Consider the following 22,378-nt stretch of genomic DNA (forward strand, 5'->3'; position numbering starts at 1 on the left):
TCGACGCGTATCGTGACGGTTTATATGTATATATATATATATATAAAATTTTTTTTTCTCTCCTCCTTTCTTCCTCTCTTTATCGAAACGAGGTAAACCTGTTCCTTAGCTTCGTTTTTTCAAAGGCGGTATCTCGATTAACAAAGAGATTCGTTATTTTATATCACGATCGGTACCGTCGTCGTCGTCGTCGTCGTCGTCGACGTCGTTGTCGTCGGCGACGTAACGATTCGGTCGGTTTAAAAATATATCGAGAAGTACGGAGGAACGAACGGCGATGAGCGTTTCGACGAACGGAGAAGTAAATTGCAAGAGAAGCCGAGGCAATTGAATCGGCCTCGTGTATGAAGAGAGAGCCAAAGAAAAAGAGAGAAAAAGAGATAGACGTGAGGCAGACATAGAGAAAATGAGATAGAAAGAGAGGGAGAAAAAAAAGATAGAGGAAGATAGCAAACGTAACTGGCTTGGAAAAAGTTCATTTAAAAAGAGCTCGCTGGCTCGTTTCTTCGATACGACGAATCGTTCTAATTCCACTTGGCTTCCTTCGCTGACTTCTTTTCTCTCCTTTTCTTTTCTTTTCTTTTCTTTTCTTTTCTTTTCTTATCTTTTTCTTTTTTCTTCCCCTCCTCCCTTTTCGTTCCCTTCTTTGCTTCTCCACTTCGCCCTTCTGAAGGATCATAAAGTCGTTGATGTTAACTCCTCATAATGAGGATGATCGCGGCGCTTTAATTGGCCACCGCGTCCGCTCGCTCTCTTTCGCGCTTTCCTTGCTTATCATCCCCGCGGAGTATCGCCTTGGGCATTTTTTTTCCTCGAATAGAGCGATCTTACTTCTCCGCCAGTATATTTTCCCTTTTTTTCTTTTTTGCAATCGTGACAAAGGCCACGCGAAACAATAACGCGGAAAACGCCCCAGGCGCGGGCACTCGCCTGTAATTCTTAACAAACTCTTAAACGTGCGTTCTTCTATCTCTCTTATTTCTTCTCTCTCTCTCTCTCTCTCTCTCTCTCTTTTTTTCTCTTTTTTTCTTTTCTTTTTTTCGCGATGACAGCACGAAGAAGAGTAGTAGTAACAGTCCGATGGAAAACAGTTCTGCTCGGCGGGACTCGGTTTCTCTATTTTATCTTTTCTTTTTATTTCATTTCCTATTCTTTTTTTCATTTTTTCTTCTTTTTTCTTTTTTCTTTTTTTTTTTTTTTTTTTTTTTTTTTTTTTTTTTTTTTTTTTATTTTTCAAGAAGCCGGGGAAAACAATTAAAAGCACGTACAGAGGGTATTCGATTTTAATTAAAAACGTTGGCTTCCTATTGATTACGTTATATCGTTATTAATTTTATCTATAGATATAGACGTACGATCCGGATCCCATCTTTTAATTAATCCATATAAATACCAATGAAATAGCCAGCCTGGAAAATGTTTACGTGCGTATACGTATATATTTTTTTTTTTCGGGAGAAACGGAACGATTCTCCCGAAACTTTTCATTTTTTGAACAAATATCTACATCTATACACACACACACACACACACACACATATATGTCTAGTAATGTCAATCGAATTAAAAGGATAAATGTAATGCGATAAAAATTTCTCGAAAATATGACAAATTAGTCGTACATTACAACGTAATGAATAACAGATCACACTGTCGTAATTACGCGTTAGGAAGTATACATACATTTATAGATTGGGTTTGCGGCATTGCGTCAAAGCACATTCGAGAAAGGAAGTATTAACGGACGGCGTTGTTAATCGACGATATACAACATCGCGCTCAATTAATCAAAGGAAAAGCATCGAAACCGTTTCACGAACGGGCTTTATTATGATTGGTCACGCGCGTCTCTATATTAGTCGGATTAACATTTGCATCGGGTAATTGTCTTGCAAGCGTGACGCGCCTTACACGAGTAATATACCGGGTGGCTCGCTTAATCCATCACAAATTGCAACGAAGTTTCATTTTTCGAACGGAGATCGACCGCGTATCGTTGATATATCCAAGGATAATTGCACTTAACAAAGTTCCCTTTCGAATCTTCCGAGCAATATTTTATTTCTTAATTAAACGTGTTTGATTCTTCAGACCGTACGGAATGTAAATACTTAATTGCATACGCTTGCAATCGCATGTCAATTGGGAAAGGGAATATACGTATAAGGAGAAGGGGGATTTTTTTTTTTTTTTTTTTTTTTTTTTTTTTTTTTTTTTTTTTTTTTTTTTAATGCAGAAAGGAAACTTTACTCGAGGAAGCGTTTTACCTTTTATCTTTGCATATCGTTTGAGATAAAAGAAGCGAATGCGAGCAATTAAAATGATAGTTTGTCGGCTTTCATGTGTCTGTGTCAAATATCTTTTAAATTCGTATTAACAACGAAAATACCGAGTTGCGTGATTTTCTTTTCGCTTAAATCGTTTTTTCGCACGGTTTGTCAAACGCGTCGTGAGAAGATAAAAAAAAAGTTGTAATAAAGTCGCGTACGTTGGTTACACGTAGGATAGGAAATTTGTAACAGCGGCGTTAAACAACGCCGGAGAATGATCTCTTCGCACTCCGAGATAAAACGGAAGAAAAGTCTTTGGAAGCTAAAGGAGAACTCGACTATAGTACGCGACTTGTCGTTCTTTGTCGCGATGTCGTTCGATATGGAAGTCACCGCAGAGTCGCATCCGCGAGCAGCTTACAAGGTAATTTCGTGTTTTAGCGCAGGGACAAAGGCTCTGCAGGTCGTAATAATGCAGAAATAGCCGCGGGTGTCTCTCTCGCGTGTAACTCTTAACGAACGTACGTGTGTCACGAGCAAAAGAGCGAGCAAGAGAGAGAGAGAGAGAGAGAGAGAGAGAGAGAGAGAGAGAGAGAGAGACCGAGAAAGCATATAGTACCTACGGTGCTTACGTGTACGTACATATGTATATACCTATGTAGCTACGATGCCGCGTGCCCTCGTGTACGAGATCGTTACTGCTTCGTTCCGCGAGAATCCTAGCTGGCACAGACTGGTTGCTTTGGCTTGTGTGTGCGTGCGAGGGCGGAGGTGAAAGCAGGAAGGCAAGGGGATGAGGAGAGAGAGAGAGAGAGAGAGAGAGAGAGAGAGAGAGAGAGAGAGAGAGAGGGAGGGCTAGGCCGTTGGAAGAGAGGAGTGGAAACTGAAAAGGGGGACAGGGCAGACAATGCATATCGAGCGGGAACATCCCTTGGCAGACTAATCCCCCTCCCTTCCCCATGCATCTCCTCCCTTCACCTTTCTTCGCTCCTCTCCTCTCTTCGCTCATCGTTTTCTACCCGTTTCTATCCTTTATTCGTAGCCGCGTTGCATTTCTTCCTTTTCTTCTCTTCTCTTTCTTCTCTTCTCTTCTCTTCTCTTCTCTTCTCTTCTCTTCTCTTATTTTCTCTTTGACTCCTCGCAAGAGCTCTCTCGATCTTCCTTACTTTTCTTTTAAAGAGACCCTACACACGTCGTCCTCGCCCTCGTGTTAGTCGTCGTCGTCGCCGTCGTTGTGTTTGCTTCTCCTCTTTTCCCCCTCCAAACTTTCTCTCTCTCTCTTTTCCTCTTTCTTTTTCTTTCTCTTGGCAACTTGCTATCCACGAACAGAACTTCTTTCTCGAGCTTTCGTTTACAACGGAAATCGAACCGAGCGACGAAACGGTGAAACGGATGGTCTTTAGACGACGTCGAGGATCTACGATAGCCTGCGGAGAATGAAATTCTTACAATACGGCATTGCGAATATTTCAGGAACACAATACGGTATGTGATATATACTGGAGACGTTCTTGTTGTAGCTTTCAACCGGTTAGCTTATATCGCCCGTCGCCTGTGGAAATGGGAACGAGAGATTCTTCAAATTGAAGTAGTATTAATCGGGACTGGTCTATATAGGAAAGCAAGAATAGAGGATAGATGTAATCCTTCTCTGGTCGTTCCCGATCTTTGAATTAACCCGATAAAACCATTAGAAATTATTTTTTACTTTCTTACTTTTTAATACTTTCTTTATTATCGCTTATTATTAAGCGTGCCTTTATGATGATAAGTGACGACGATAAAATTTGAAGAAACTTTTCATCTCTTTATCCTTTATCCTAAATGATTAGAAATAATGAAAGTAAATATGGATTAGGTAAGAGAGAATTAAAAAAAAATAAAAAAAAAAAAAGAAAAAAAATAAAGAAGTAATAAAAAAAGAACTACGCAAACAACGTTCGCATAACGTTCGCTCTACGAACGAATGACTTGTGTTTAATGTATCGAGTAACTGTGCGCCTGTGTTGGCGATATAGAAAGGAGGCGCTTAAATCGTTATCGACGACCTTTATTAATAACGAAAACGTCAGGCACTTTTTTGTAAACGACTTTCTTGCGAAATCGTTCGCCGCTGCCGGTCGTTCGATCAATGAAATCTCGTCGTCTGGACTTTTCCTGCTGCATAACGTTCTCTCTCTTTTTCTCTCTCTTTTTTTTTTCTCTCTTTCCCTCTCCTCGACCCGCCTTTTTCCGTCCTCCTCTCGATATTTCCATACGCTGCGAGTCTCGATTCACATGTCGCGCTTTTTGAAACCCACGCGACCAAATGCAGGGGCGGCCCACGCCGCCGGTCTCTCGCCGGGAACTCGTTCACCCACCTTCGACCTCGCCCCTTTGCATTCGCCACCACTACTTGGCTAAAGGCTCGAATAGAAAGAGAGAGAGAGAGAGAGAGAGAGCGAGAGAGCGAGAGAGCGAGAGAGAAAGAGAGAGTGAAAGAAAAAGAAAGAAAGCGAGATAGCCGTGGCTATTCGGCGAACATTTCTGACAGTCTTTCTTATCCGGTTACCAGCGACGTTTCCAAAGATTCGAACGTCTCTTTCACGTTCGATCGACCGCTACGAACGAAAGTAATACTTTTGGCTCGGCCTCGGATTACATTCGCGATTCTGTTCAGATTTCAGCTTCGCCTTGAAGAAACTTGGCAGCGAGGGAGAATTTCTTGTGTATTCGTGAATCATTAGCGATTACTTCATCGTGACTAGTGTATCCTACCCGTGAATTCGTAGCTTCTGCTAATTTTCACCGATGATCCATCTTCGCGCGAGGATTTAGCAAAGGAAAATAACTATCCGCGGGAAACGCGTCGTACGTTTTCGATCGTCTCGAGAGATCTTCTTCTTCTACGAAAGGTGCGAGAAGAGAAGCAGTATATCTCGAGTACGTTGAATCCGTAAAGATTTCTTCTTCTTCTTCTTCTTCTTCTTCCGTATGCCTCTCGGAAACTGGTTGGTGAATCATTAGGTGCCGCGTTAACTGCATCGACCAATAAACTTAAGCTCCCTGTAGTCCGGTGGCAGACGCGAGTAGAGAAACTTATTGACTCTTGGACGTTAGCTTGGAGATCGTATCACCCAAGGAGAGACAAGTTTCCGGTCTATCGGTGATAGTGCTCGCAAAGATTTCGTTGTCTCCGTGAAAGGATAGACGTCCGATAAGGAAATGACGAACGACGACAATAAAATCATCGAGAGTCGATCGGGGTGACGGCGAGAACTCGATAGAAAGTGTGGCGATAAAAAAAGAAAAAAAAAAAAAAGAAAAGAAAAAAAGAAAGAAAGAAAAAAAGAAAGAAAGAAAAAAAAAGCAAATCGTCGAGGATAAAATTAAATTCCAAGTATGGCGATCACGGCGGTTACGAGTTGCCTAGGGCCACCACCTTTGCCACCGGGCAAACGTTTCCTTCAAAAATCTTCAAAGAAACTCTCGTCTACGTATCGAAGCTTTCGCGACCCAGCGATGGAATCTTGGCTACCGAACGGAATAATCGAGAAAGCCGAAACGAAGCTGTGCCCTCGGGAACCACGAACACCCACGATCGGAACGTTCGCTAGCGGTAAACTCTTCAGAAGTCGTTCCGAGGGGAATCTCGGTACCCGTAAAACCGGCACGAATTTGGTCGCTACTCCGCTCGACAAGTGCATCAAAGCGATTTACGGCAGCTGGCGGAACCTCATGCACCGTAAGTGTCTCCTCTCTCTCTCTCTCTCTCTCTCTCTCTTTCTCTCTCTATTTCTCTCGCTTCGGTTCTGTCTTCTTTTTCTTAGGAGTAAATACTTACGTACGGCACGAGTCGGCGACGTGGCTGACTGGCTGGCTGGCTGGCTAGCGAACGAGCGAGCTAGCTAGCTCGACTTGCCTCTGCCGCCTTGCCTGGACTTGAGATCGATGGAAAGCCGTTCGACGAGCCTGTTTATGGTTATGGAACGACGAGAGATGACGAACCCTGACCCTCCTTGTCCCGATAGCTGTGTCTCGATAGCAGTGTCTCGATAGCTGTCCGATACGCGTAACTCTCTGAGAACCCACGACGACTCGGAGATGGATAGTCTTTTCTTTATTATTTTCCTTGCGCGACTAATTGCTCACTGTTCGTTGGTCTATCGTCGATAAAATACAATCGACGAGATTGCGACTTCTTCGTGGAATCAGCATAGGGGAGATGAGAAAGAAGAAATGAAGAGAGAGAGAGAGAGAGAGAGAGAGAGAGAGAGAGAGAGAGAGAGAGAGAGATGCCCGTCCAAGACTTTTCTTTTTTTCTTTTTTTCCATATGAGAATCATTCTTTTGTTTTCCTCAATGTTAAGGAATAATACGTATTTACATTACAAATTACGCGATATATAGTATGACGACATTTTTTATTATCTTTTCATCCATTTGTAAAACGTACTGCTTCAGTCGTAACGTCTATTGATTTCCATGCTCGTATAAAAGCAAAATAATAGAAAATGATAATAAACGAATAATCAAGGTCTCGTTCGACGCGCTATCGCATTAACAAAGTGAAAACTTTTGATCCGAATGTCCAACGATCGTGCCGCCATTCGCGTCGATAAAGCATTAAAACGTTCTCCAACGTATCGTACGTACGCGTTCGTATTCGTACGTAGGTACCTACGAATACGAACGTACATATGTCCGATTCGTGAACACGCTCGGCGCAACCTGAAAGGTTGCGTTTAACGGCTTTTACAGAATGGAAATAAAAACGTGAATTGACGGAGACTCGCTTTTAATCGAGGAAAAGGGGAGTAGGTAATAGCGAAATACAGATAATATCCGAGTCTTCGTCCAAATCGGTTCGTTTTATCGGCGATCCTTTTTCATTTATCGTCACATTTTATGCATCGTTCGACGAGTACGGTGGGCGTCGACGAGGAACGCGATTGCGCTCTCATGCCTCTCTCTCTCTCTCTCTCTCTCTCTCTCTCTCTCTCTCTCTTTTCTCTCGACCGTATATATCTCGCGGTACATGTATGCATGTATACGCGCGAACGGAACCTGAACTCTGGCGATCGAAAGAGAGAGAGAGAGAGAGAGAGAGAGAGAGAGAGAGAGAGAGAGAGAGAGAGAGAGAGAGAGAGAGAGAGAGAGAGAGAGAGAGAGAGAGAGAGAGAGAGAGAGAGAGAGAGAGAGAGAGAGAGAGAGAGAGAAAGAGAAAGAGAAAGAGAACCAATGGGAAGGCAGAACGAGAGGGCATCGTTACGTCGTCGTCGTCGTCGACGACGGCGGTACTGCCGGCAGCGGCTTCCAAGCTGGCTGCTCTCGGTGGCATTACTCGATAAGGCGCATTTTCTCGCGAACCTATACATATATCGGCAAAGCCAGCTGCCAGGAGACAGGCCGAGCTTAGACCATGCGACGACAACGATGAGAGAGGTCTATGAGGAGGGACGTAACTTTGTCGATTATCGTTCGATCGAATCATTTTGCAAGCACGGTAAAAGAGGGGGAGTTGGCTTGTGTATGAGTTAAAGAGAAAGGGAAGAATATTTATTGTAGTGAGAGATCGAGTCCTGCAGGTAGAATATATAGTAGGATTCATAATATATATATATATATATTTTTTTTTTTTTTTTTTCTTTATGTATATACACGTATATATATGGAGAATCGATACGAGAATCAAGATACTTTACTTTGCATTCATTTGCAATTACACATACATATTTCACATGTCACTGTTAAATCGCTACTATTTCTAGCGTACAATTAGTAACAAGTTTTACGAGGTACCAGTTACAATTCCTACAAAGGAATACTCGATAGGTATTTGTTCTGCATTGTGGCGAATAGAAAAAAGCAGAAAATAATGAGAAAGACAGACAGAGAGAGAGAGAGAGAGAGAGAGAGAGAGAGAGAGAGAGAGAGAGAAAAGGAGAACGGCAATGAAATCGGCCGACTTTGGTTAGCGAAACGACGACAACGATGACGATCGTTTGCTCCGTTCTCGAAGCAAGTTTACGAACCCGTTCCAAGTGGCGTCCCTTCTCTATCCGTGCCAGCACCTTCCTCGACCGGCTTCTTGCATTACTTACCTTCTTTTCAGATTTCGTAACCGAGCTTGACCGATCTCAACGACGCACGAAACGAGAGCGTCCTCCTCCACCACCTCCATCTGCCTCATCGTTCTTCTTTTTTCCGTAGCTTCGTTCGCCTTTTTTGGATTCGCACGATTCGATCGCGGAAAATCGATCGACCATATACAGGATGTTCCATTTCGATTGATGATCCATTTCCAACGTAATCGTTGAAGGATAGTCGTCGTCGAGGTCACGAACCTAACAGAGTTCTTCTTCGGTGGAGGAGTAGGAAGTTGGTTATATGGTTCCTTTGGACGCGTCCAAGCACATCGACGCGTCCTTTTATTTCTTGCTCGGGTTGCGTCTGCCCAATTCTGAGAATCGAGAGAAACCCGTTCGTACGAGCGATGTCGGTTTTATCGTTTTTCTCTATATACGCGCGACTACGTTTGTGCGATAAAAAGAGTAAGAAAATGGCATAGAAAAGGAGAGAGAGGGAGGAAAAAGGTAGGGGAGAAAAGGGACGAGACGTACGAGAGTCCCTTCATTTCTGTTTCTCTCTCTCTCTCTCTCTCTCTCTCCCTCTCTCTCTATTCTACCTCGTTCTCTCCACTCTTCCTCGATAATAATAGGGAGCAATATCCGTCCGGCTAAACTAGCATGGCCGTGTGTTCCTGTTGCAGAACACCGGCTGTTGTTTCGCTAAATTGACATTCAAGTAGTATATTGGCTCTTATCGTGGTTAATGACGTTTGCCATGGCTCGATCGACACGAACTGTGTGTACTGGCTTTTATTCGATTATGAATTTATTTCGTTTATTCCCCTACGTTGCATGAATCGTTCATGGGATGATTTTTCTCCAACGATTATCTCCCCGAATTAATTAGCGAGCGAGCCGAAGAAAGATTCTTAGAAAAGGGTCGATCGACGCCAACTTATATACATATCTCTTTCTCTCTCTGTATAAGTGGGTGTATCATATAATAATAATTATCGTACGTTTTTTTTTTTTTTTTTTTTTTTTTTTTTTTTTTTTTTTTTTTTTTAAATAATAGGATCGTAATTTAGATAAGTGAAACAATAAAAAAGAAAAAAGAAAAAATATATATATAAAAAAAATGCACGATAAGAAACGCTTTATACGATTTTCTATCTGTCATCGGTATAGCTTCTATGTATATCGATTCGAGCGTTGATAGGATACACAAAAAAGGCGTATGTTCGTCGTGTTAATTAAACGGTGCACGTTCCGCGACGGAAAAGCGAACGCGGTATGACTGCGAACGCGATAAAGTCTTGTCTTGCGTTCGGAGTGACGCCATGACGATGTGTCGTACACGGAATGACACATGTGCCACGTTGACACGTGCTAACACGCCTACGCCGTAATTCTCTAATGATAGCTTTTGAATTGTCATAACTATTTCCAGTTGCGTTTACCGCCAGACCGTCGTTATAACTCGAAGGAAAGAAAGAAAGAGAATAAAGAGAGAGAAAAAGAGAAAAAGAGAAAAAAAGAAAGAAAGAAGAAGAAGAAGGGGAAGGGGAAATAGACGATTCAATATTTGAAGTAGAGCCTAGTCATTTGCATGACGACTTTAACTCTTCAACGACAACGTCTCTTCGACTTTACTCTATGGAAAGTGCCTTAAGAGAGTATCTACTCATTTCTTTCAAAAAAGAAATAATAAAAAAGGAAAAAAATCGATTTTTTCATTTCCTTTTTGTAGTTTCTTCTTCGAGTTTGAGTATAGGTATGCGGTTATACACACACACACACACACACACATATATATATATATGTATATATATATATGGAATGAGAACGATGCGAGTCAGCTGACTATAAAAGAAACAATTTATTTTATTTCGTTTCGTCGGCACGATCGGTTCATCATTTTTTTTCTTTTCTTCTTTTTTCCCCCCGAAAAAAAAAGAAGAAAGATGTGTCGAAATCGATTCTAATCGTTTTCGTTTTGTAACTCGTCCAATTGGAAATGTCGAATAAGTGAAACGCAGGATCGAAATAACGAGACTTTCGTTCTCGATCGATCGAACGCGCGCGCGCGCGCGCGCGCGCTCTCTTTCCGTACTGTAATTCCGTCGTCCCTAGGTTGCTCGTAAATTACGCTCGGTCCATCGGCCAGTATCGCGTGGAAAAGAAGCAAGGCGATCGGCACAGTACGCGCATTGTAAGTAAACCTTCGTTACGTGCGCCACGTATTCGTGTGTGTGTGTGTGTGTGTCTGTCAACTCTTTCAAGGGTGTTCGTACATGAGTGTCCGTGTATGTGTGTGTATGTGTATGTCTCTTTGTAAGGTAGATATACATATATAGGTATATGTATGTGCGTGCAAGTAAGGAGGGACCTTCGCAGAAACGATCTGGAAACTGGCACGTTCGATGCCGATGCGAGGACTCGAGTGAACTTTGTGAACTAGATCGCACGCTGCACCCTCTCCTCCTCCTCCTCCTCCTCCTCCTCCTCCTTCTCTACCTCCTCCTCTTCCTCGTATCCCGTCGTAAACGAAGCAAAAGCAGAATATAAACCAAGCGACTTTTCGATTAACTTTCAAGCCGTTGTATTGCCTTTAGGGAGTACTCTTTCGTTCATGGACTGTCAAAGAAATAGAACTAATTCATATGGTAATTGATATTTTTCAGTGTTTATCTATTCGTATTTTAGAGAGAGAGAGAGAGAGAGAGAGAGAGAGAGAGAGAGAGAGAGAGAGAGAGAGAGAGAGTTATCGAAAAAGTACAAACGTTCTTTTCGTTTCTTTTCGATCGTAAATTAGAATAATGTCTCGAAAAGAAATCGAATCGATTCGCTTTCATTTTCCGATAGAGTTTATTTCTTCGAAAGTTATTGAAAAAGTCTTTGGGGAAAGCAATGATCAAGAAGAGAAAGAGGAAGAGAGAAAATAGAAGCACGAGACCTTTTGGAAAGTTTGATTCCAAGTGGGGACTGGTTACTTTAATTAGCGAGTTTATTTCGAGGAATAGTAATCATCGTTCGAGGAAGATGATCGAGGATGATGTTATATACGGCACGTTCGTGGAAAGATTATTTACGAACGCTTATCGTATTTCTTTTATAACTAAGTCGTGCAGAGATCTTCTACAAGCGTCTATATTTACGTGACCGGAGAATCCTCTCGATGTGGATACAAACGTACGTGCTGCCTTTAAAAGCTTTTTCAAAATAAGACGTCGGTGTTACTATCTACGTAGATACGTAGGCGTTTACTACGGGTGCATCGAGATGAGAATACCCATAATGTAATGTGTCTTTCGTATTTTGGTAGGGTCCATATCGAGAACACATGGCAAGTTAAACGTTTAACGTAGAAGACGTTAAACGTATGCATGTATGTATGTGTACGTGTGCGCAAGAAGAAGACGAGCTCGAGAGACTACTTCTCTGGACGATCGTTCATCGACGACGAAAAGTCCACGAGTAATAATACATAAAAGACATAAGAGGAGCGTGTCGAAACGAGCGCGGTTTCTCTATCCTACTTTTGTAAACGCTCGTGCCGATCCGTTCACGTTCGACTTTGTACGTGTACGGTACGTAGGTACAAAGTATCCTGCATTTCGCGAGAATACTCCAACTTTATTCCTGCTTTCGAGTCCTCCTTCGTTTCTTTTTTATCGTGTTGCTTTTTTTCCTTCGACACATTTTTCTTCTCTTTCCTTGTTCTCTCTTTCCTTGTTCTCTCTTTCTCCCTCTTTTTTTATCTTGCTTTATTAACATCTGGAATCTGTAATGATAATGGCAACGATAATAATAATGATAAGAATTGTAAGCGGTATCGTTTTCTCTATGCAGATACATTCCACTAAACCGGCAAAATCGGCACGAAGAAATAAAGCGCGCGAGAAGATTAATGCAATTTTGCAAGAGATGCACGAGCTAGATGTGGGTCGGTCTCTCTCACAATGCAACGACGTGTACCGCCCATCATCGTTTCGCATACCACGTCTATCTATGCCGAAGATAGCACGCTGCTCGGATTTCATTTCATTCGTTTTTGCCTCCGTAAGCTATGTATGCATAAAATGCGCTTAGCACATTAAGAATCTACATTTTAGATCTGCTTTTATCTTCGCTTTGTCGTCCCTGATAAAAAGTATTATATCGTTTGGTAATTAAGTCGGACGGATGATGAGTAAGAAAGAAAGAAAGGAAATGAAAAGAAACAAGAAAAAGAGAAATAAAGGAAGAAAATTTTTACGAGAAAAAAGAAGTACCTCGAACGATTCGTGAGAAAAAGATAGGGAACGCAATCATTATTTTACAAGTAAGAAAGAAGATAAAGAATAGGATGGGCCGAACTGTCATTTCCAGTCGAGTTCTTTCAATCCCATCAAAAAGGGAACGCGATGTCGGCTAGAGAAACGAAAAGAGTGAGGAAGAGAAAGAAAAAGAAAAAGAAGAAGAAGAAGTAGTGGAAGAAGAAGTTTCTTCTTCGGGAGACACGAGAGGCAAAGTATTTAAATTTTCTGAGCAAGCTCAGTGGTTCCCCTGGTGTTGTCCCCAAAGTCTTCTCCTCCTCCATATTTCTCTCTTCCTTCTATCATTCTCGTCTTCTTCATTATTCCGCTACGTAACTGTGCGGAGAGATGGATATAGAGAAAGAGAGAAAGAGACGGTTCTCGGAAGAGTACCAAAGAAACACGATGGCTCCTCCTCGTCTCTTTGTCCCATCCAAAGGCATCAGTTTTTCTGTGTTTGCGCAACCAATTGACACAGCCCGTTGACTTTGACCTCCTCCTCCTCTTATACCACTTCTTCTTCCTCCTCCTTCTCCACCTCCACTTCTTCCTCCTCGTCCTATGTATCCCCTCTAGTCAGGTTCCTTTCGCACCTACGCCAGAGAGAGAGAGAGAGAGAGAGAGAGAGAGAGAGAACCTTTCTCGTCCACCTACGAGCCGTGGAATCTTGTGAAAGAATAATGTTAATCACTTCAAGTAAAATGGCCCCCCACGTTTCCCGAAACTTTTCTATTATTTTCTTCTTGCGCTTTTAATCCTTTATTCGTTAATTCGACCAACTCGTTTCGCTTGATTTATATTTCTCAAAGGAAATATAAATAAGAATGATGTCTACGCGGAAAGAAGAATACTTTTGGACGTGCGAATTTTCAGCACTCTTTTCTTTTTCTCTCTTTTAGTTTCAAAGATGAAAGGTCCGAGGATGTTTGGCATTGTAAAATTTTACGTTGCGTTTCCGTTCCCTTATCGCGATTGACGTAAGGCAACGGGTTTGGTCAGCCAAGAAACGCTTGGAGCAATAAACCTTCGAGTTTCCGGAATACCCTGAGGCCAAGTGTAGAGAAATAGAAAGAAAGAGAGAGAGAGAGAGAGAGGGGGGGGGGAGAGACGGAGAAACAAGGCTGAATTTAGACGCTCGGTGCCCAGCGTCTTTCTATTTCTCTCTTTCCCTCCCTCCTTCTCTCCTTTACTTTTTCCTCTCTTTGTACAAAACCACCCTCGCATCCTCGTCTTTCGAGAAACGAGAAAGGTAGTCATTGTCGACGAGCCACGACTGTAGGTTATATCCGCGAAAAGAAATGATTAGGGGAAAAGAGAAAGAGATGTATAGCGTTCGTGCGCACTCGGCCTCTTTCGACGACGCGACGAACGACACAACATTCTGGTATTGAGATAATTAGAACGGGTGTCTCCGTCATCGTCGTCGTCGTCGTCGTCGTCGTCGTCGTCGTCGTCGCCATCCTCGTCGTTGCCTCTGCGTTCACATCAAGAGAGACGCAAAGAAAAGAAAAGAGAGAAAAGGGGAGCGTTGTAACGATTCAAAGAGACGAAATTTCTTCTCGGCGCGACGTGTCGTTGAATTTTATATTACGCGCGCGCGAGGACGCAACATCGGCGAAACACAATGGAAGACGTGATTCATCGAGATTGCATCTCCTTCTACATCTTTCTCTCTCTCTCTCTCTCTCTCTCTCCCATCTTTTCCATCACTGGAAGAGAGTCGCGTTAATCAGCGAACTGCAACGAATCGTTGCCTCGTTATCTTTATAGAAAAAGAGAGGGAGGGAGGTAGGTAGGTAGGTAGTAGGTAGTATATGCACATGCATTGGCGGTGATCCAATGGGCTGCAGTAAAAACTTTTATCGATTTTCTCATTACGGCGCATTCTTAAACGACTTAACGTAATGTGCTTCTGCTGGTGAAAATGATGCGCCATTCTTGGAACGGCCTTTGCCGATCCTGGCCAATCGTGTCTACTTCTCAACGAGCACAATCATTAAGATCTCGTTTATTTGAGAGTTCGATGCAAAATTTCGAGGCCTCATCGATCATGCAAATTTACGTATGCGGTCGATTCGCGAGATAAAGGGACGATCGTCGAATATCAAAGTCGAATCATTTTCTTTTTTTTTCTTTTTTTTTTTCCTTTTTTGTTACATAGAATTGGGAGCGATTTTAATGTTATTTCATTTGTGGATCGTGTTCCAGTTGGCGGTATGAGCCGGCCATCGAAAGCCGTCACTCAGGCGAAGAAAGTAGCGCCGCCGGCCGTACCTGATGTCTTTCGACATTCTGGCTCTTCCTTTGGATCGGCCGGATATGCGAGCAGCGAGGATAGCTGCTTCCTCCCTGGAAGCGGCGGTGGTAGTGGTGGTGGCCCGGCCACCGACGATGCTTCTTATGGGATGCCATCTGGAAAAAGTCCGGGACCTATTTTTACGCACCCAGGATTTGCCTTCCCACCGGTCGTCGGCAAATACGCTCACGCGGAGGATCAAGGTAGTTATCGTTCGACCGATAGATTTTTGGATTCTTTTACACAACCTGTTGACCGTACGAACGATTCGTTTGACCAAAAAATCTACCTATTCGATTTAAAGGCATCGACATGACGCAAAGTCCTGGAAGAGATAGTCCTGGCAGTTCGGGATCGGGTTCAGGTTCGAGACATTCAACCGCGTCTTTGGATTCTGGAAGAGCATCCGGATATCATTTGGGTCCACGCGGACCCGGTGCTCTCGCGTCATCGCCGAGGTGTTCCATCAGCTCCCTTGGGAGCCATCCGGACAGACCGGCGGATCTCGACGTCGTTCACGCTTGGCTGACCGAGCTACAATTCGAAGAATACTTTCCCCTCTTCGCTTCAGCGGGTTACGACCTTGCTACCATAACGCGCATGACGCCTGAGGATCTAACGGCTATAGGTACGCGTGTTTGCGTCACCGCATACCTTTTTTTCTTTCTTTCTTTCTTTCTTTTTTTCTTTCTTTTTTTTTCTTTTTCTTTTTTTTTTTTTTTTTTTTTTTATTCTTCTCGCCGCGATATATTTTGATCGCGCTTATTTCGCAGGTATTAAGAAGCCCAATCATAGGAAGCGCTTGAAAGCGGAGATAGACAATTTGAACATCGGAGATGGATTACCGGAGCATGTACCTGGCTCGCTCGAGGAGTGGCTGAGACTTCTCAGACTCGAGGAATATCTCGGTGCTCTTCATCAACAGGGTATGCGTTCGGTCGAAGACGTTACGACTTTGACTTGGGAGGATCTCGAAGACATCGGTATCGTACGTTTGGGTCATCAAAAGAAGTTGCTATTAGCTATTAAAAGAGTTAAGGATATTCGTGCGGGCAAGCGCATACAACCTCTCGATCTGGCGCGTCTGCCTCCACATCCTGGACACACGCAGGTGATTGAACGATCCTAAGGGAAATTTTATTCTACACAGTTTGTGCTTTTAGAAACTTTTAAAAAGTTTTCCTTTAAGATAATTATTTCAAATGGTAACTCGAAACATTGCAGAGATATCAAGATCTTTTCGATTCTGCAAGAACCTTAGTAGTAGCAGCTCCTTAATTTTATTCCGAAGGCAACAGTTTGCCTTCGACGGGGAACGAGAGGTAATGTAAAATTTGCATTTTGATCGGTTCTCAGGACGTCGTTATTCAACGAGGCGGTCCCGACTTGCCGTCGCCCGACGAGGACTGCTCCTCGCCCGTTCTGAGATCCTTTCAGAGGGGTGGAAGCGAAGCGAACACCGGTGCTGCTTGGAGGAGCATGTACGCCGCTCTGCCGAGCGATTACAATACGGTGGGAAGAGGTGGATCCCGAGGAAAGTCTTTAGAAAGCTTGGAGGACGCACCGCTCGGCTATCCACCCTCGCCGGCGCCACAATCGCATCCTCAGCCGTTAGATTGGCGCCCGCGAAGCTTCGAGGACGGCGATCTGACTCCTACGAACGACGCTTCCGCGGTAGACGCTGGTGGGGGAACTCTTCCACGTCCGAGACATTGCCTGGTTCGTCCGCGGCCGGTTGCAAAGGTAACTTTCTTTTTTTGTTTTTTTCCTTCATTAAATCGTTCGTAAGTGAACGATGGAGATGGATGAAAGGGCATAACGAACTGATCGGACGAATGACGTTTAGGTCACCGCGACCCCAGGGCAGTTCAAGTCGTTGCCCCGTGATTTCGACAACAAGTATCAATTGACGTACGGACTGGAGAGTAGTCCCCATCTTCCTAAACGTTGTCCACCCTCGCCACCGAGACGACAAAGTTCGAGAGACACGGCTGGTCCGACCGTCGTGACCGTCGGTGGTTCTACCGTCGGTGACGTCGTTATAGATTGCAGCGGTCCCGTGCCTACTGCTTCCTGCGAGGATCATCACATTCATCAGCATCAACAGCATCATCATCTACAGCACCATCATCATCTTCATCACACTCCGCCTCCACCGCCAGCACCAGCGCCAGCATCTTCCACTCCTCAACAAGCCAATCGGCCGCCGTCTTCGATGTCACGTTCCTGGGGCAGCGTAAGCGTCAACGTTAACGAGGAACACGAATTAATTGCCTCGCTCGCTCTACAACATCGAAATGGTTCCGATGCCAGCTTTAAGGTACTCTAGATAAACACCTTAACTCAGGGGGGGTGGAGGGGGGGGGGAGGAGAAGAATTATCTGATCTTTATGATCGTCTTATATATGGATTAACGTCTATCGTTTGAATGTCCTTACAGTCGAGTTCCAGTACAGAATCAGACTCGTTACCATTCGCGAACGAGAATGCCGGGACGATAAAGCAGAGAGCTGCTCGGGCTCAAGAGTATGCGACGAGCGGTGCCGGTGGTGGTGGTGGTGGTGGTATCGGTGGTCACATCGTTGGACATCACTCTAGCGGTGGCGGTGGCGTTGGCGAACCTGCCGACGTTCTCAACGACATTGGAAATATGCTTGCCACTCTGACCGACGAACTTGATGCGATGCTCGAAGAGGAGAAGCGTCAGGGCCTGAATTCATAATCTTCACTGCCTTTCTTTGCACTTTTTCAATTTACTATTTACTAGCGTTGCCATAAATGACGGCGGGCTCTTTCGAATCGCAACAAATATTTAGATACACGCATAAAAACTTGGCAAAGATATCGAAAGCAAAATATATACCGGAGGCAAAATAAATAACCGTTGAAGGCAGACGGTATGCGGCTAAGAGCGACCCGATCAGAAAAGAGACGAGAGAGAGAGAGAGAGAGAGAGAGAGAGAGAGAGAGAGAGAGAGAGAGAGAGAGAGAGAGAGAGAGAGAGAGAGAGAGAGAGAGAGAGAAAAGAGAAAAGAAAACTGGAAATATCCAAAGGGCCGACGCGAGTCCCTTGCGCCGTCGAAACTGTTCGCGGATAGAAGGAAACGTTCGTTCCCGATGTGGCGACGGACGTCGTTTAACGTGTTTACGCTACATCGACTTAACGGCAGGTAGTAAATTATGTCATGGGATAAGGATATTTCTACGCGCGAAAGTCGATGCGGCGGAACTTTCCGATGCCTTTTTCCCACGCGTTCGTATTCTTCGATTGGTTTATTCGTATTTTTCGTTAGGGAGGGGGAAGATCTTTATTTTTCTATGGAAATATTGCGGACTTCCTTTGAAGTTTCCAGAGATATAAGCTGGTATTGCAGCACCGTTGCACAAGTTTTTCTTTCTTTCTTTTTTTTTTTTTTTTTTTTTTTTTTTTTTTTTTTCTTTTCCCACAGTCGAAAGTAGTCGTATCGTACTCTGCGTCATTTTTATTACTTTCTCGAGTATTTTTTCGGTCAAATGACGCACGATCGGGATGTACTTTGAATTGATTATATAACGATACGTTTGTCGCGCACATTGTATTCTATTTTTTCACAAAAGCATTTTGTTTAAAAATAAGAAACATATATATATATATATATATATATATATATATATATATATATATATATATATATATATACACGTACGACGAGATGGCGTCGGGTACGCGAAGAACGATTTTAATTCCTATAAAAAATTATTCTTACGAAATAATACTCGAAAGCTTTACACTTTTTCATCGTATAAAGACTGACGCATGTTCTCTGGGAATTTCATTGCAACAGATATCACGTACATTCCAACTATCGACTTTTCCTTTTTCACTTCCGTCCTTCCGTAGAACTATATAGCGTGACCGGGACCTTCGATGACCGTTGACACTTAAATACTATTGTAAGGAAAGAAAGTTTCGCGTCCCATACTCGGGTTTATCATAAATCATTCATTCTCGTTATAGCTACGCGATGCGAAAATGTAGTTACCAGCATTTCGATGCTACGCGACATACATATTCACGAATCGTCACACAATATAATCGCGATATCTGTGCGAGGAACGAGAACTTTAAAACGAATTTTGCATCTTCATTCGTCTCGAATTCCTTCGACGAAGTTCCACGACGACACTTTATAATAATATTGAGAAAAAAGAAAGCCGACCGATAGAGAAGAAAAGGCTTTAGTCGGCGATCGAATTTTTCCAAGGCAATACGGTTTAGCGATGACACATAATTACTGTATGCCAATTAACGTTTTATATTTATTGTCTGTACTAATAAACATAGTGACGTACGTAATTCACTATTACCGTGTGGTGCGGCCGTGTGGTGCGTAGAGTATCCATGCGTATCAAATCAAATCGTAATCGTAGCAGTGGAACGTTATATAAGACACACCGTGTCCAGGTGCTTCTTGCTCCGAATGCTGGTGCGTACTGAGACTTCTATGTAGGATTTAAGAAGCATGAAATTTAATAAGGAAAAAAATAAATAAATAATTAACAAGTTAAAGGGATAAACGTATTATAGAACGTGAGTTATAGAGAGAACCGTCAACTAAGTATTCATTGTCATGTTTGAAAGGAACGATGGTAAAAAAGAAAAAAGAAAAAAAAAAACGATCTTACTCGTACTCTGCGAAACATAAGAAATGCCTGTCGAGAGGTCTCCGTATGGACCAGGTCCTCCCTGAATCGACTAAAAAGGAAAACGGAATGGAACAAAAGAAAAGAAAAGAAAAGAAAGAGAAAAGGGCGTGATTCCGCGAGTGAACATGTTTGATGTACCATTGTAATCGCTCCTCCGATGCACTCTATATTGTTTTTGTCTCGACACAGGTCATTGCTCTTAATTGGATCCAATTACGTTCCACCGACATGACAAGAAACACACGGTAGAACATACACAGAAAACATGAGATACACTTAAACTTAGAATTAATGGATTAAAAAATCGGGCCCGCCAACCAAGCGCAGTCCGCAGACTTGTCTTGTTAACTACTGTAGTTATATAGTTCTATACATACATATTTATATATATATATATATATATATATATATATACATATATATATATATATATATACCATTGGCGAGCAGTGAATTTTGGGGGAGGGGGTCGTGTTTTGCGGTGCTAGAGGATTACAAGCGACTCTATTTCTTTTGCTTTTTCGTCAGGGTTTTCGAATGATGTTCGTTTGAACTAAAGGTACGTTTTATCATGATATCAGAAGAAAAATGGACATTGATAATGTATGTGTGTGCGCGCGTCGCACACGCTCTGTAAAACTCGTGTTTGAGTAATTGATTGATTATATACAACGATCGACGGAACGTCGATCTTTCCTCCCCTTAATTTTTCATTCGTTCCTCTCGTTATAAATATTTGTAGGATTTCTTCCTTAAGGAAAGAACGCATCTTCCATATCGTATACTTTATAAACGATCGATCAGTCGTACTTCCTCGTAGTTAGTTAATCATGATTAGAGAGAAAGTGAGAACGTTTATTAGATCTGCGATGATTGTTTCTTTTTTTTTCTTTTTTTTTTTTTTAGATGTCCACGCCATTTAACAAGCGATTTTTTAGGACGGTGTACGATGACGGAAACATAGGCAGCTAACGAAGAGTTTCCTGAAAGCATTGCTTCTGCATGGTGTATACATATTATAGATATATAAATATATATATATATATATAGATATATATATACATACAGACGTGTATATATACACACATATATATATATATACATATATATATCAAATTAGAGTTATAGATTTTGTACAAACGTATGCGTTGCCACGGTCTCGCTCGAGCGAGCACGATGCCCGCCTAAGCTGCATTGTACAACCCCCTCTCCCTTCCATGTTGGTTTAAATGCGCGTTAAATATATTATTTGGTTTAACGATTACGAACGAAAGGTGATTGCTCTTTAAATAAAGCCAATTGACGCACCTACTTGCTATTTGCCGGATCTTTTCCAATATCCCTTGTATCAATCTATTTGCTACGAGATATCTACTTGCTGCGATGAATCATTCTTTACAAGGGGAGGCTTCGAACGGCGTATTACGTCAAGGGTATAAGAAAATTATTGGTTCGTTTTTTTTTTCTTTCTTTTTTTTATGATACGTCGCCAATAAAGAAAATTTCTACCGGCTGACTCTGTGTGCGTTTATTACGATACCGGTGTTCGTTCTCTTCTATCGTCGATAAAAAATGCAATCTCGTATGCAACGGCCTTGCACGGTGCATCTTACATCGAGAGAAAGTGATACGTAGTAGTAGATGGGCAAGTAAAAAAAAAAATGTACGAACGTACGTGGGATAATTTAATGAAGGAGTATCGCATGGGATTTCGTATATCCTTTATTAAAGAGAGCGCGGATCGTAAGATAGTACGAGTTTGATATCAATCTGAAACGTTTTTAATTTCACTAATTTCTTCTTTCTTTTTTCCCTCGTACCACTTTATTTGACTTTTAAAAAAGGGTTCAACTTTCAGTAATTTAGAAGAAACGAGATCTCTACGAAGCGCTCGACATCGAAACGAATGATTCGGAATAGATAAAAATAAAAGATTGGATTTATCGACGGGCAATTGGGAAAATGCAATTTGCGTTTTAGAGCGAAGCGAAAACACGATCGATTTTCGATCGTCCAGTTCGAACGAAATTAAATGTCGCTCGTAAATAGGATTTAAAAAAAGAGACGACAACGGCGACTTTCAATCGCAGTTTTGCTTTTTTCAGCGGTTTTTTTTTTCTTTTCAGAAAAACAAACCACTGTGTTACGTGAGTTCGTCTTAAACGTTACGTTTGTTCGTTTAAAAATGGAGAAATGGATGAAAAAGCGAGCCGATGCATTTTTTCTTTCTTCCTTTCGTACTTCTATTACTTGTCACGCTTTTGCCCCTCTCCTTCTCATTCTTAGTCAATCCCTTTTCCGCTCTTGCTTCCGTATTTTTGTAAAAATGTACGACACGTTAAGGTCTGATACGTCTTTGAAAACGTGTACTTTATCCCCGTTCTTTATATCCACAATCCAACTTCCGCATTTTTTCCCTTTGTTTTACGACGCTCTTTGAAACGGCTTCTAGCAGAGAGACTCGCATAGGCACACACAGAGAGAGACACACAGAACGAGTCAATCTCTACCAAGCGGAGGACTTCAGAGCGCGTTCCTTTATACGCATTCGACGGAGCATGATGCTCGCGCTCGTTTACCGGGATTTGGTAAGCTCTTTTGTCTCTTTGAATCTTTTGATATTTACTTCTCGTTCATTTTTGTCTCCCGTCATGTCCAATCATTTTTCGCGATTACTTATAACGATATTCGACCTATCTAGGTAATAAAAATTTAGTGAGCATCGTTTAACGAGTATCGACGAGATTAAAGTGCGAGATAATATCGTAGGTAGACGAGA

The 22,378-nt window shown here is 42.5% G+C and overlaps 1 protein-coding gene across 3 annotated transcripts in view; it reads left to right on the plus strand.

The window, feature by feature from the left end:
* The window catches only part of LOC124946796 (caskin-1), a 40,606-nt gene extending 18,798 nt beyond the window's left edge, over positions 1-21,808 (plus strand). For 2 of the 3 annotated variants that reach the window (XM_047488055.1, XM_047488054.1), the window contains exons 2-7: positions 14,826-15,116; positions 15,218-15,541; positions 15,687-16,024; positions 16,270-16,656; positions 16,760-17,233; positions 17,354-21,808. In XM_047488055.1, coding sequence (XP_047344011.1) covers positions 14,834-15,116; positions 15,218-15,541; positions 15,687-16,024; positions 16,270-16,656; positions 16,760-17,233; positions 17,354-17,635 — 2,088 coding nt within the window. In that variant the 5' untranslated portion in view covers positions 14,826-14,833 and the 3' untranslated portion in view covers positions 17,636-21,808. Of the gene's footprint in view, positions 1-3,119; positions 5,995-14,825; positions 15,117-15,217; positions 15,542-15,686; positions 16,025-16,269; positions 16,657-16,759; positions 17,234-17,353 lie in introns of those variants that run through there. The other variant, XM_047488053.1, reaches the window with a different exon arrangement.
* Positions 21,809-22,378: the final 570 nt, after the last annotated feature.

The sequence above is a fragment of the Vespa velutina genome, chromosome 2 (assembly GCF_912470025.1).
Source record: "Vespa velutina chromosome 2, iVesVel2.1, whole genome shotgun sequence".
NCBI classification, from domain to species: domain Eukaryota; kingdom Metazoa; phylum Arthropoda; class Insecta; order Hymenoptera; family Vespidae; genus Vespa; species Vespa velutina.